Source organism: Tetranychus urticae, chromosome 2 (assembly GCF_039701765.1).
Source record: "Tetranychus urticae isolate SD_2017Ah chromosome 2, NJAU_TeUrti_SD_1.0, whole genome shotgun sequence".
NCBI classification, from domain to species: Eukaryota; Metazoa; Arthropoda; class Arachnida; order Trombidiformes; family Tetranychidae; genus Tetranychus; species Tetranychus urticae.
This window is the reverse complement of record NC_142959.1, coordinates 6828751-6843758: the sequence shown is the minus strand read 5'-3', so window position 1 is coordinate 6843758 and position 15008 is coordinate 6828751. Positions and strand designations below refer to the sequence as shown.

Genomic DNA, 15008 nt, shown 5'->3' with positions numbered 1-15008 from the left:
TTCAATGTTATATCTTCACGATTATTCATTAAATAATCCTGTTTACTCAGTCTTTTAAAGGTTATTTATTGACCGAGTCAGGTTCATCAATTGATTGGTAAAATGATAACACAGTTTGTATTGAACTGATAGTAATAATGTTCAAAGGGATTAACCAATGAAACCTTTAATGACTAGTTTGTACTTTAATTGTCAAGAATTAGGCGAATCAAAATTAACAAATAATTCAAACGACAATTAAATAGCATGAAAATAAATACTCGTTCATCTTGTAATTGTAACTCACAAGCACTTAAGGTTCTCATTAGTTAACATTGAGCGACTCACAAGGATAACAAAATCAAATCAAATTGACGCTAATCAGTTGTAATTAATAAACGAAATGACTAGCAATTGTCAATCTACAGACACTTTAAAATAAGGTCAAAAAAGGTCTATCTTGGACAAGCTGAGAGCGTCTTCCTGACTTTTCAAATTATTCCGTAATTTTTAATAATTTAGGCTCAAAATTTGATTATTAATGATAACAATTTAATTTTCCTGAAATCTTGAAACAAAAATATATGGCGTCAATATTGATTGATATTGTAAAACCTGGAGAAACAGGAAGGTAATCAAACTAAAAATATTGAATATTAAATAATTGACTGGAACAAACTGAACATAAAATATTTGATAAATGAAATGCTCCTAGCAATAAGAAAGGAGATTCCATGAAGTATATATAATATATTAATTACAATAAACAATATTAGAATCACCTTAAAACAGATGATCTTAAGTTGACATTTTTTTAACATAGTTATTTATGCTTTTAAATATCTTTCTTGAACGTTCAAAACACTACTTCTTGATTTGACAATTGGTCAACAATTCCTCTATCATTTTCCTAACTTCCACCTGACTCACAAGCATAAATAACAATATTAGTTATTGAATTAAGAAGAATAATCAAATCTAAGTATCCATAGATGATTGGTTGGCCTCCGAATAGTGAAAATGGTCAAGATGATGAATAACAACCAATCGATAAATTAATGTCATCGAGGAGTCTTGTGAACTCGAGAATCAAAGTCTTCCATGCTGTCAACCCAAGTATAATATGCGATTGCCACCAAAACAAAAGCAATCGGGAAAATAATTTTGGAATAAGCGTCGACCTGATTGGTTCCTGAGCCAAAATGTTTCATACCCCGGAATAATTTCTCAAAAAAACAGGAAGGTCTATGAAAATCATGTCTTCTCTCGTCTTCACAGGATTTGTTTTTCTTCTGTAAAAAATAGAATCCATGAATTAAAATAAAATTGAATTAGAAAGAGTATAAACAAGTTACTGAGGAAACATGGAACTCAGTTTTTTCCTGATATCATCTTACCGTTTGATTAATGTTGTTGTTGTCCCAGCAAGTAGCAATGACAAACTCAATAAGACCAAGGAACACGAAAGTTGTACAAATGTTATTCCAGATATGAATTGAGATTATATAAGAAGCATAAATATGGACAGTTTGGACTTGTTGAGTTATTAATGAAAGTAGAGAAGTAACAATCAGGGTAACTCTGGCTGGATAGCTGTGAGATGGAATCCAGAATCCAATAAATGAGGTAGAAACGATGATAAAACTGGGAACGTATTTTCTAGACACAAAATATCCCAATCCTCTATCCAATACTAAAGCTGTTTGGAGACAAGCGAAAGCTCCTGATGAAAGAAAATAAATTATATTAGTTGAGATATTATTAATAAATTGTTTGAAATCGTAATAATTGTTTAGGTTTACAATTCAAAGTGAGAGTTATGTACAGTTTAAATGAACAGACTGTGATCATCAGCTGAATTTGATTTATCGATCGGCGGATTGCAACAAGTTTCAAGATTTTTCATTATAATACTGACTAGTTAGGAAATTGAAATATCTATTCAAATTGTGTAAAAATGTGGAATTAATCTAATTAAGTTCATCTGAATGTAAATAAGACAAAATTAATGGTTAAACCTTGAAAAGACAAAGACTTTTAGGAAGAAAAGCCAAGACCACAACAAACAGCCAGGATAAATGTTAATCGTTTACTATCAATTAACTGTGATCAATATACAAACAGTTAAACAACATATTGGACTTATTTCACTCGAGTAATATATTTAAATGCTTGCTCAACCAAACAATTTCAACTTTTTCCCCTGCTTGGTTCAAGATCTTTTCTGTTGATCCTTTTCATGCTACAACCTTTGCTTGTCTGAGCTGTGTCTTCATCTATCTGTTTGTCAAGTTTGAGTAAAGGCGTAATAATGGCAAAAATAGAGTGTAACTTACTTGGATTATCATAATCGGTACAATCAACAGAATCACTTTGATTTAAGCTGACCATATAATCTGTGTTATAAAGATCTGGAGATAGCTCAGTTTTACTCCATTTTAATCGAACCGTTTTAATTCTATGAGACACTATTGAATGATGATGACGATAAATTGGATAGCCAGACGAAACATCAAGATGCCAAGAAATGTGATAAAACCCGGAGACATGTGACAAAATTTGAAAATTAGATGAGTACGGGTTAACAAAGAAACTTGATAGTTTGATTAGAATGAGAAAAATTCCAAGATACTCAACTCATTCCGATGTTGATGGCACAGGAGTGTTTGTCGTGGGGATATTTACGGAAGCTCATGTGGCAAAATAAAACAACTGATACTCTGTTTGAAAGAAATCATAGAAAGAAAATCAAAATTAGTGAATTTTGTATCGTACGGATTGAAAGCAAAAAGCTTGATCAACTCACCTTTGGGTCATTTGTACACTTTTATTTGGAAATATTTCAAAATAAGACATCGGAGATTTTTCAAGGTACATATCACCACGAATACCGTTTTTAAAAAAGACTGATGGACACCAAAGCTTTTTATCCCAAGTTTTGTCCAAAATTAATTGATCTGTGATTGCTGTTAATGTTGCATTGGTTATATTTAAACGTGGCTCGGTCCATTTTAACTTGATAAATAAGTCAATCGTTATGGACTGGAAAATTGAAGCAAAAAAATCAGACTTTAAGCCAAAAATAAGTAACATTGCAATTGAACAACTTGTAATATAACATCATTAGTCTTGTGTCTTGATTTGGTTACGAGTAGCTTTCAAATATCATCCGAGATCTTAATTAAAACAAAATTGTGATTGACAATTGATTAAGAGTCTGACATATATAACTTGGCGTTTAAATGCATGTACATATCCTATGTCTATTAAATATTAACCTCAAATATCGTTTAATATTGGTTAAATTGTAACCATGGTATGATCCTTGAAGATATAAATTGCGACCTTGATAGTAATAAGAATAAGAATTTGAAGGTTTGAATGTGATACAGTTTCATCGGTTTCCAGAGTAAGTCTCAATGATCTCAAAGGAATCTTTTAATTTTGACTGATATAACAATGTAATGTAATAAAAAAAATAAATTTTGACCATAGTCATCTTCATGATCCTCTTTTATTATCATTATCATACACATTGTCATGGTTAAACTTATTTTGTTCAACGTTTACTTCAACATTCTTCTTTGAACAAAAAAAAATCGTGTTCAAAAACAATTTTACTCCCAATTTCAGTGAACAATTTCTCAAATAATAACATCTCTCTGATATTGAACTGAATATTGAACAAATTTCCCTGAAAACTGACTGAACAAATATGACAAATTCAATCTAAATAACCAATTCGTTGTGTACCAGTTGATTTGAATTATTAAAACAATGTTAATCCAACAATGGTGTGAAGTTAACAAGGTACATAATTGAACTTACCAATTCCCCTTCATTGACGGTTATCAACCTAAGATCAGTTATTTCCACTTCGACGTCAATTGGTGCTCCTGAATTAAATACAAAAAAGGCTTATTAATGAAAATTCATGAAGATTTAGTGTTAATTAGTAGTAGACTTGGCTTACCTCGTGGTTTTGGTGGTATAATAAGATCATAACTACTAGGTAAAAGGTACTTTCGAATGGATCTGCATAATTTGTTAATTGGTAGAATTAAATTGATTTGAAAAAGGGGGAAGAGAGAGAAATTACAGGTTAATTAACACAATTAACTTACGCAAAAGCTTTGTAATCAAAAAATAAACTGACAATAAGTAAATTGATGCCAAGTAATCGTAGATAAGGCATATTGATGATTGATGGCACTCCAGACTTGTTGATATCCAAATTGACAATCAATATTAATTATTAACAATAGATGCTACCGTTTATGTTGATAGTGATGATTGTAGCATAAAATTTACTAATAACCAGAGTAGTGTCAAACTTAGGACTAAAATGGCTATTTACAAAACACAGATTCAACAGTTGAAACTTTGAAAATTGCACAGAGTGAATATGGAATAATCAGGAATTTATCGATTGGATTGGGACAAGTAATTAATCTATTATTCTAAGGTCGGAGTAATTAGAGTTGTTGGCATGTTGATGTTGTTTGTGGAAACTTGGAGGTTAAACAAATCAGAGAGATGAAAACTAGCCCGGATTATCTGGTTAAGAGAGTTAAAGATGATAAAATTGGATGAATCGATCATTGAATGTTATTAAAAAAGGTTGGACAATGGGCATGAAATTATATGACGATAATGAGGGAGGAAGTGGGAAAGTAATGGGATGATCATGAGAATAATGATAATATTGTGATCATCAGATGATGACAAAGTTGACCAAAAGGTTTAAGAAGGAAAAAGAAAGTTCATCTTACCATTTAGTTTACTTCTAGGTCTTTCATCTTCAATTTTATATATTTTGATAGACACGATGATGATAATGTTGATGAGTTGATTATGCGTCGCCATATATATATATAAATATATATATATCGTAAGTATTATAATAATGGTTGTGATCAAGTTTCACTTGAATATTATTAATGGTTATTGTTTGGACTCCAAATGATTTGGGTTTGATTGGAAAGAGAACCAGAAAAAGGCAAAGGAAAAAAAAAGTAGAGGGAAAAATAAAATAAATGGAGGCAAAGTGATTCATTGGACAAAACCAATAACAACTCTAATGGAGGCTTAACAAAGGTTATAACAATGGCTACAAGATAAACATTATTCATTATAACTTTGATCCACCTTTAACCCTTATTAAGTTAATCATAATTTTATTAATCATATTTATATTAATCATATTTATATCCAATTTGGTCCTTGTTTAGTTAAATAAACCCTGTTAAATCAAGTTAACTGTTATATTTAATTTGTGTGACGTGAAAAGACCAAACCTGGTAAAAACATTGTTGCTACCAGGAGTTGGAAAAAGAGACAACGAAAAATCCTTTTTCGCCATATTCAACACTTTTTCTGGTCCACTTTTCTCATGTTTTTTGGCCCTTCCATCATCAACATCACCAATATCATCTTCATCATTTCCATGGTTACAAGTGTTTATATCTATTTATATATCATTTACTTTGGTATCTTTTTATTAATCATCTCCTGGGTATTGAACATGATGGATGTAAGGATGATGCCCAATTGGTTTACATATGGGATACCCTTTTATTGAAAATGTAAAATATCAATCCGGATACAATGTTATACTTGACTAGATTCATTATAATAACAATAACAAGTGTAATATTTTCATGATAATCTAATTTCACATTCAACTCATATTCAAGAACCAAGCAAATCAATCTTTGATTTCAATGTCAAAAACAAGAAGTGTTGGTTAAAAGACTCAAAAAGTGACAAATTAATATCAAATAAATGCATCTAAATTGCTACGAAATTTCAATTTATTTTAAAATTTAATTGAGTAGTGATTAGACAAATTAAAAAAACAAAACGTTGATTATAACATAATAGGAGTATTCAAGTTATATACACTTTTAGACGCCTTTGAATATTTCTCACTCCTCAACTCCAAGTATGAAATTGCTGTTAAACTGAAACAGATTTGGATTGTCGATTTTGAAATGGTTTATAATGATTTAAATTGGTCAAATTACTTAATAAATTACCCAAATCAAGTGCAATGTCAGCTAATAGAAAGGAATCAAAGTTTTCTGGTTTCAACTTCAATTGAATGAACTGAACGAGATAAAATTATTATTTTAAATTTTACTGAAAAACAGATGATCGTATTTGATTCTAGATTAAATCAACAAACATAAGACAAAAAAACTAGGCAAGATTGAATCAAGTTACATGCGCCAGTCATGATAATTCAGAATGAATGAACCTGAAATCTTTTACAATGGGTTATAACACTAAGCAAGACAATCAGTTTTAAACAAGTTGAGTTGAAATAAAAGTTTGTTATTTAAATCACAGATTAATTTGTCAATTTTTCAGTTTTGAAAAAAAACTTCAAAGCTAACCAATGGACATGAAAAACGTTTACCTTCAGATTACCAGAAAAAATGGTTCAACTGTTAACCCTAAAAGATGGAATCTATGAAAACTGGTTAAATTGTGTTCATTATACTAGTTAAATTACCAAAAAAAAAATTTCTTGACACTCTGTGTGTTTGTGTGTCCAGTATTGAATGATTTGAAAGATAGACATTAGTTGTCCATATTAAATGAATCCTGAAAGAAAAATGTCAATTCTAATATGGATTGGAACATTTTTCTCACTTCTAATTGTCTTGTTATTTGTTATATCGTTTTCACTCTATTGTGATCCAGCCAAATCATCGTTCAATCCTAACTCTATCTGTTTAACCTCTGAATGTGTAAAAACAGGTAAGGGGAAAGCATTAAAACTGCCATTTCTTTATTCTTTTCTTTCTTCTACATTCAACCTAGTCATAGTTCAACTGTTGGTGCCATTTTTTAACCTTATCAATCCATTTTTATTTCATTATTCAATCTTACCGGCTGGTTTAACAACTGTAACTAAAAAGCTTCATCTTTATTAAGTGCAATGGATATCACTGCTGAACCATGTAATGATTTTTTTCAATATGCATGTGGTAATTGGAATAAGAAACACATCATTCCAGAAGATCGCTCCAGTATCAGTACATTTGAAGTATTGGCTGAAAATCTTCAACTTATTCTAAGAAGTAAGCAACAAACTAAAATTAATCTCATCATTTCACTGTTTTAATCACATCTTTATTACCATCGTCATCATGTTTTGTCTTCAAACAGATCTTCTTGAGGAACCAGCTTCAAGTCATGACAATAGTGCAACAATTAAGGCTAAAACCTTTTATAAATCTTGTATGAATATTGGTAAGTTCCAATTTCTTCTCTCAATTATTTTGCAACTAAATATAGCTTCTAATTAACGATCAACAAACTGATGAGCAAAGGTTGAAAACAATTGAAAACGGTTGAGAAAATATCATTTTTGGTTTAACAAAAATAAGTAATCTGATAACAGTTTTGAACCTTCACTGTAATCAGCCATTTTGCCTTTGTTGTCTAAGATTTTACCCGCTTAATTATGTTTCATCTTCATTTTAACTTTGCCTTTTTGCCTTTGACATCATTTTGGCCAATATTTCTTGAAATTTTCTCAGCTTGCTATTGTTTTTAATGTAAAAATTATATTTTTTTAAATTGTGACTCTTTCATCACACCAAAAATGATTCCTTAATTGCAGAGGAAGTAGTTAAGGTTGGTGATATTCCGTTAAAGAAAACGTTAAGTGATTTAGGTGACTGGCCAGTTACAAATAAAAAATGGACCAAACCAAATTGGTCATTTGAAGAGTTATTGGGACGACTTCGGGGAGATTATAATCAAGGAATAATTATTGAACAATGGATTGGAGTTGATGATCGTAATTCATCTTTACATATAATTCAAGTAAGTGATCACATATTTTATACAAAAAATCCTAAGCAAATCCATGCTAACCAAAAAAAACCATCAACAGAAAACTCAAAAAGATACAATCAAACTTTATGCTAGACTTCTGTTATCAATAGCAATAACCATCATTCTTCATCCATTTTCTGATCAAAGGTGAAAATATTGAATGTAAAAGATGAAATTGGTTCAGCTTGTTCAGGTAATTTTAATATAAAATTATAATGTTACCAAAGCAAAAACATTGAAAAGTAAAAAAATCTATTGGTTATTGGTTTTGCGTTTTTGCTTTTCACTTCAATAATATAATATAAGCAAAATAAATGAAAAACAACAAGAAAAGCAAAAAATATTTCAAAATGAAAACAATAACAAGGAAACATTTTTCTTTTCTGTTCAATATCATATTTGTAATTCAATTGTAATCAATTAACATCTTATAACACTTTATTGTTTTCATTTTTTATTCTTCTTTTCTGCTTCTCATAATATTTACCAACATTGAATGGATCATTGATTTCAACGTCTTTTTAATCTATTATCCTTATTATTGTGTCTTTTTTCCGACATTTTCAAGATCGATCAAATGTCTTTAGGTTTACCAAGTCAAGATTATTATTTGAACCCGAGCAGTAAAAAGGATAAAGAAGCTTATTACAAGTTAATGGTTGACATTGCGATTTTACTTGGAGCTGAATATGATTACGCTCAACAACAGATGCAACAAGTTTTAAATTTTGAAACTAAACTTGCAAATGTGAGTCAACAAACAAATGAAAAAACATTTGCAATTCTTAACCCAAAATTCAATGTTGAAAGTCAATTTTTTGCTGACATCTGAAAAAATCAAATGAATACAACTCTTGCTCAACTTACGCTATAGCGAATTATGATAAAATCTGTTTGATTAATATCATAAATTCCTTCATAATTTACAGAAATACGATTATTCGTGATTGTCCCTTTGATTAACACTATTCCAAGCGGAGATAAATATGCACAACATTGTTTATTTTGATTACATTTATGATGATTTACTGCTATATTTGTCTTCCTTGGATCTTAATTTACCTCAATCAACAATCCCACTCTTTCCTGGTATTGCTTGTTCACCTTCTTAAGAATCATATCAAACAAACTTACATAAATTAACACTTAAAGTTTTTCACAATCACTTACCATTGATCAATATGCATAACAGTATAAATATCAAGCTGTACCCACCACTGATATAATATGCCATATTGAAAAAATTAAATAAGAATTCATTTGATTTCCATAACATTGAATATTGGGTAAATTTTACAATCAAAATGACTAATTGGTTTACCTTTTTATTTCCATTGCAGGCAAGTCTTCCAGAATCTGAACGCCAAGATACAAATGCCATTTACACCAAGTTGACCGTTCAACAATTAAGTGATTTAATACCCGAATTCAACTGGCTTGTCTATCTAAATACATTTTTACCAATCAAAATCGACAAAAATGAGCCAGTTGTCGTTTACTGTATGCCATACCTATTCAATATCAGATCAATTCTGCTTGAAACTCAGCCTCATATATTATATAACTACGCAATTTGGAGATTAGTAAACTATGTAACCATTTACATGGGAGGTGATTATCAAAATAAGAGGGGCGAGTTTCGTAAAGTAATTGCTGGTGTTACAGCTGAAAGACTTCGATGGTCTTCTTGTGTTGAAATGATTAATAAGCGCCTTGGTACCGCCGTTGGATCATTATTTATACGCGAAAATTTTGATCAAGAAAGTAAAAGAACGGTAAGCTTCACCATATATTTTCCCATTAACACCAGTTACAATCATCATCATTGTTATTTTCATCATCATCCTTACTTAATCTTGCGCATTCAATTCATGGGCTTACAATTTTTTCATGCTGTTGAACATCCAAACGTTGAATTTGCCTAAGGCTTGAATCAGGATTTAAAACGGATTTATTGTCAAATTGCTTCTTTTTTTCTGTTGATACCTTGGAAAATATTTTTTGTTTCTCTTACACCTTACCGTAATATGATTGTAATTAGTTTTACCGTATTTTTTTCCTCTCTATTTCTTCAATAGATTGAGATTAAATCGTCTTTTAATAATTTTAAGCTCCTTACTTAAGCTTCTTCATCTTCTTCTTATTGCTACTGTATTTCTTGGATGATATGAGGAAAAAGACAGTTTCATTGTGTTGTTTTTTTTATTTCATGATAATGCTACTCTTATAAATTCAATTGTAAATAGTGAATGTTTCTGTTTGACTCCATAGATTTGATTTTAAATTCGCAATTAAATTTTCAATGGATAGTTCCAAGACCTTGAGGCTATTTCGACTTAGATCTTTTTGTTCATATCAAAGTTGAGCTGGTACACTATAATGTTATCACTTTGTTATTCAGCAAGGTTAAGACTTTGTAAGATTAAAGAATGATTACAACAGGGATTTTTTACTCTTATTGCATTTCTTATCTGTATCAACACTTGAAACTGATTTTTCCGCAATAAATCTGTAATCAAGTGCAGTAAATCATAAAAATCATGCAGACATTAACCCAAAGGCAATGTTATTCAATGGATAATCTTTTGTTCCTGGTTTGCTGTCTGAGGCATACAAAATGTTTACTCAATCATGCCAAATATTAGGCCATTCAATAAATAATCCAACTAGGTGTGAAAGAAATGAGTTTAATCTATGATTATCTAAGTAATGATTTCTCAGTCGAAAACATTTTCGTACTGATCTCTCGAAATCGAGATCCTTTGAAAAGATCCTTGATAGCGGACTTCAACATAGTTTGGTCTGTCTGTCAGAGTATGCAAATGGTCTTTTAGCCTTATTTCAAGCCATTGAACACCTAGAAATCACTTGGTCCTAGAGATCACACAGCTATCTTGGCCTTTTTGAGTTCTTTGAAGTACCAGTAGACGAAGTAAGAACCAGGGGTTCATCTGACACAGATTCGGTGATTTTCCTTTTTTGATGAGCTTTCAGGTTATTCTGTAGAAGATGTTAGTTGCTATAACTGTACCTTGTTGATTGTAATCGAAAATTGAAGTAGATTCAAATAATTTTTCTAAACAAAATTTCTTCTAAACATATGAAAAAGATGCTCTTTCAAGACATTAGTTTGACTTTGGTAACATCGTCAAATAATTCCTTCGTACTTAGTTGGACTACTTATTGAATGACTTGTTAAATATTGGAAACATTTTTATTATTTTATGACAATTAGTTAAGTTTCTTAATTGTTTGGTTCTATTTGATTAGCAGTTTCATGTATAATTTCAGTCGGGAATTACTTTTGAAAAAATAACAAAACTAACAACAAAGTTATAAACCATTTGATTTATTTGGGTTATTGTTTTATATCTGATTAACTCCTTTTTAACATAATTTTTTAGGCTCTTGAAATGATTCACAATATTCGCGCGGCTTTCAATGAATTGATTGATGAAAATGATTGGATGGATAATGAAACTAAACATGTTGCTAAGGAAAAGGCGAATGCAATGAACGAACGGATCGGCTATTCAGAGACATTAACCAACCCAGTTGAAGTATCAAAGGAGTATGAAAAGGTTAATTAAAATTGACAACAAATTGTGTTACAAAATTAAAATCTTATATTGACTGTTTTTCATTGTTACAGCTTCAAGTTTACGAATCCCAGTTTCTTATAAATATTTTGAAGCTACTTAAATTTGAATCAGCCCGGAATCTTGAAAAATTACGGAAACCTGTTGATAAAGATAAATGGACAACTGAACCAGCCGTGGTCAACGCTTTTTACAATCCCAACAAAAACGATATCGTGTTTCCAGCTGGGATACTTCAGCCAAATTTTTATAGTCATATTTACCCAAAGTAAGGAATTATTTTCTCAGCTCATTTTCAATTATTTAATTGCTTGAATTCTTGTCATTTTTTCAGATCACTTAACTATGGAGGTATTGGTGTTGTTATCGGACACGAGATTACTCATGGATTTGATGCTAAAGGCCGACAATTTGATAAAGAAGGAAATCTTAAGGAATGGTGGAACAATGCAACTGTTCAAAAATTTTACGAGCGTACTCAATGCATTATCGATCAATATTCAAGTTATGTTCTTCAAGAAGTTGGCCTTAATATTAACGGAAAAATGACCCAAGGAGAAAATATCGCTGACAATGGCGGCTTGAAACAAGCATATCGAGTAGGTTGACTCAAAGATTGCCTTTTCAATCTTAATTTTATAACTTGCATATTTATCGTTCATCTTTAGGCTTTCAAAAAGTGGGAAAAACAACATGGAATCGAACCACTTCTACCTGGATTAGATTTGAATCATGATCAATTATTCTTTCTTAATTATGCACAAGTAAGTTGACTGTCAATTAAATTTATGGCTGGCATTCGCATAGACTTACAGATAGGTATTCAAGTTTGAAAAACCAAGATACTCTTACAACAAAAGGTACTTCGTAATTCCACCTTCTAGACTTGATTTATTGATCAATTCTATCTTGATCAAAAATCGAATCAATTTATTTCTATTGAAATTTTTCCATATTTCTTTCACTATCTTTTGGTTTAAACTTGAATATTAATAGTTGTATAGATTGATGGAAAAATAAAATTGAAATTGAATTGTATGCAATTATCATAACTCTCAGAGTTTCAAGTTTCAAGCTTCAACCAATTTACAATTTACCTTATAACATTAAGTTACTCTTAACGATTAAGTTGCTAGGCATGATAAATTGTAGCTAATCAAAAGGTTGTTTGATTACTCAATTGAAAGTTGAAACATGATGAAAAGAAATTGTTAAGTGTACCTTTCAGGTAAACTAATGTCATCTGTTGGAATGAATAATAAACTTTTCTATAAAATTTGGCATTACAGTAGTTTTGACTCTTAAATTAAAATCATGAAAATTATCCTAATAGACATTGATATTTTAATTAGATTTGGTGTGGATCCATGCGAAATCAAGACGCGTTGAGTAAGATTCGTACTTCAGCTCATAGTCCTGGTCCAATCAGGTTGGCTCTTAAATGGTTCAATTTTTTACTATTTACTAATTTTCAATTTTTTCCATCTAATTTTCAGAGTTCTTGGACCTTTATCTAATTCCTACGATTTTGCTAAGGCCTACAACTGTCCATTAGGAAGTCGAATGAATCCAAAAAAGAAGTGCTCTGTTTGGTGATGGAAATGAAACCCAATTTTCTCAGATCGCAATCTGCAGTTGATGACCAATGATGAGCATAAATTATAAAGTCATGGGACACTTTAATTAAGTCCATCGAGACTTGAAATAATAACCAGCAATATTTATTATTCAAATTTTTGTATAATTTGTTAAGTCGGATTATAGCGAAATATTTGATTAGCAATAGTCTGATATCTTCCGATTCAGTGTAATCAGTGTTTTGGCTTTTTTTACGCCAAATCGAAGAGAGTTTTAATGGTTAATAATTATATTTCCATTAAGATTGACCTTTATTCAGTTTTATTAAATTGTTAACTTAGTGTAAAATACATTCAAATGAGAAACTCTTTTATAAGAAAAGAAAACCGATTTTCTTGTAATATTGGTCATAAATTTGCCAAAATTATAGACAATAGCTACATCAGCATGAGGCCAATTGATTGACCTGAGAATCACTGAATTTTAAAATATGCATATCATTAATTGACTACCAATAAGTAATAATAATAACAACATTTTATTAAAATTGAAAAAGCAGAATAAGAAAACCAAATCTATTTTAATTGCGGTTTTAATCGGGTCAATTGTTAATCATTGTTTATAGCTAACCAAATTGATTTGATCTATCATTTATCAATGTATATTTCACCATTAATCAGTTCCTATTGATTTACAATTGTATTGACATGTATTGTATTATCACATCATTTTCATTATTATTATCGTTATTATTATTCCAATCAAATTTTCCCTAACAAACAATTCTCATGTAAATGGTAGTAAAAATAATCAACTAATTGTTACAATAAAAGTGAAAGAAAAATTTCAAACCACTGTGAAAACGTTATCCACTGTTAGTTATCAATCTTAATGAGCTAAAATAATCAACTAATTTAATTGAATAATCTTTATATTCTCTTTCATCTTTAATGTTAAATAACTCTTTCATCAGATAAATACTGTTTGATAATTACTGTAGCTTCTGAAGATTCAATTCATCATTGATCAACAAGTTACTTCTCAATTTGCCATCAAGTTAATGTCATATATTGTAATTATAATGAAAAGTCTGTAATTTAGAGAGGCAATCTAAATCCATTCTTAATCATCGTTGAACTTATGGTTAGGGTTTAATGTTGGTTTCAATTAAATTCATTGAGTTAACAATGGAATTATGGGCTAATTATTTTAGCATGAGAATTAAGCCAATCTCTCAAGACCTTGATTAATCCTTGATGACAATAATACAATAAACCAAATAAAGAATAGTGACGTTAATGACAGTCAATTAATTACAATTAAATGTCCACATGATCAATTACAGAAGGTAAAATATTTACTCTTCTAAATCAAACAAGAAAAATCCCTGATTAGTACAGATTTTTCTTTTTACAGTCACAATTTCAACCAATCTTATTATCACATAATCTAAATCAATTCAAGTCAAACAAGCAGCAATATAAAAAATCTTACAATTTACATAATTAAAATTGCTAAAAGTGTTTAGTGATCTGTAATAATACAAGAAAGAAGTAAGAAGTCTAAAATATACAATGAAAAACAGAGGAAAGCATCATAAGATATTTGGAAGGTGAATTGATAATTACACGTGTTGATTAGAGACGTTGATTGTTGATGATCTTCACGTGAATATGACAATAGATGATTAAAAAAGATTGAATCAAAACATTTGATTTGGATATTTCCAGTTAAGTCGTTGGACCAGAAATGATTGAGACATTGACCACCATTGTTAATGGTGGCGTGATGTGTTAGGGGCGCTAATTATAAACAGTGAATCAATAATGTTGACTTCGTTGTTGCTGGTGCCGGTTAACTGTTGATTTTTGATTGTAAATGATTAACTTACTATTAACTGATTCACGTCTCATAAAGTTATTGAGAACAGCGAAACCACAAATGAAGAAAAGGATTACTAAAGAAACAATGATGGCCACAACCAACCAGAAGGGAAAATCA

General features: G+C 30.1%; 2 protein-coding genes across 2 annotated transcripts; one reads left to right on the top strand and one right to left on the bottom strand.

Annotated features, from left to right (window-relative positions):
- Positions 1–509: 509 nt before the first annotated feature.
- Positions 510–4638, bottom strand: LOC107366065 (glutamate-gated chloride channel subunit beta-like). Its single transcript, XM_015933638.3, has 8 exons — positions 4104–4638; positions 3953–4014; positions 3808–3875; positions 2786–3021; positions 2617–2699; positions 2316–2447; positions 1377–1702; positions 510–1271 (listed from the first exon to the last, which is right to left on the bottom strand). The coding sequence occupies exons 1-8, from the start codon at positions 4172–4174 to the stop codon at positions 1041–1043; spliced, it is 1209 nt and encodes a 402-aa protein (XP_015789124.1). The 5' UTR covers positions 4175–4638; the 3' UTR covers positions 510–1040.
- Positions 4639–6271: 1633 nt separating this feature from the next.
- LOC107366242 (neprilysin-1-like) lies at positions 6272–13851 on the top strand. The gene is made up of 12 exons (XM_015933825.3): positions 6272–6744; positions 6906–7067; positions 7156–7239; positions 7613–7818; positions 8399–8578; positions 9171–9605; positions 11235–11411; positions 11483–11697; positions 11764–12028; positions 12098–12193; positions 12782–12858; positions 12926–13851. The coding sequence occupies exons 1-12, from the start codon at positions 6582–6584 to the stop codon at positions 13023–13025; spliced, it is 2160 nt and encodes a 719-aa protein (XP_015789311.1). The 5' UTR covers positions 6272–6581; the 3' UTR covers positions 13026–13851.
- Positions 13852–15008: the final 1157 nt, after the last annotated feature.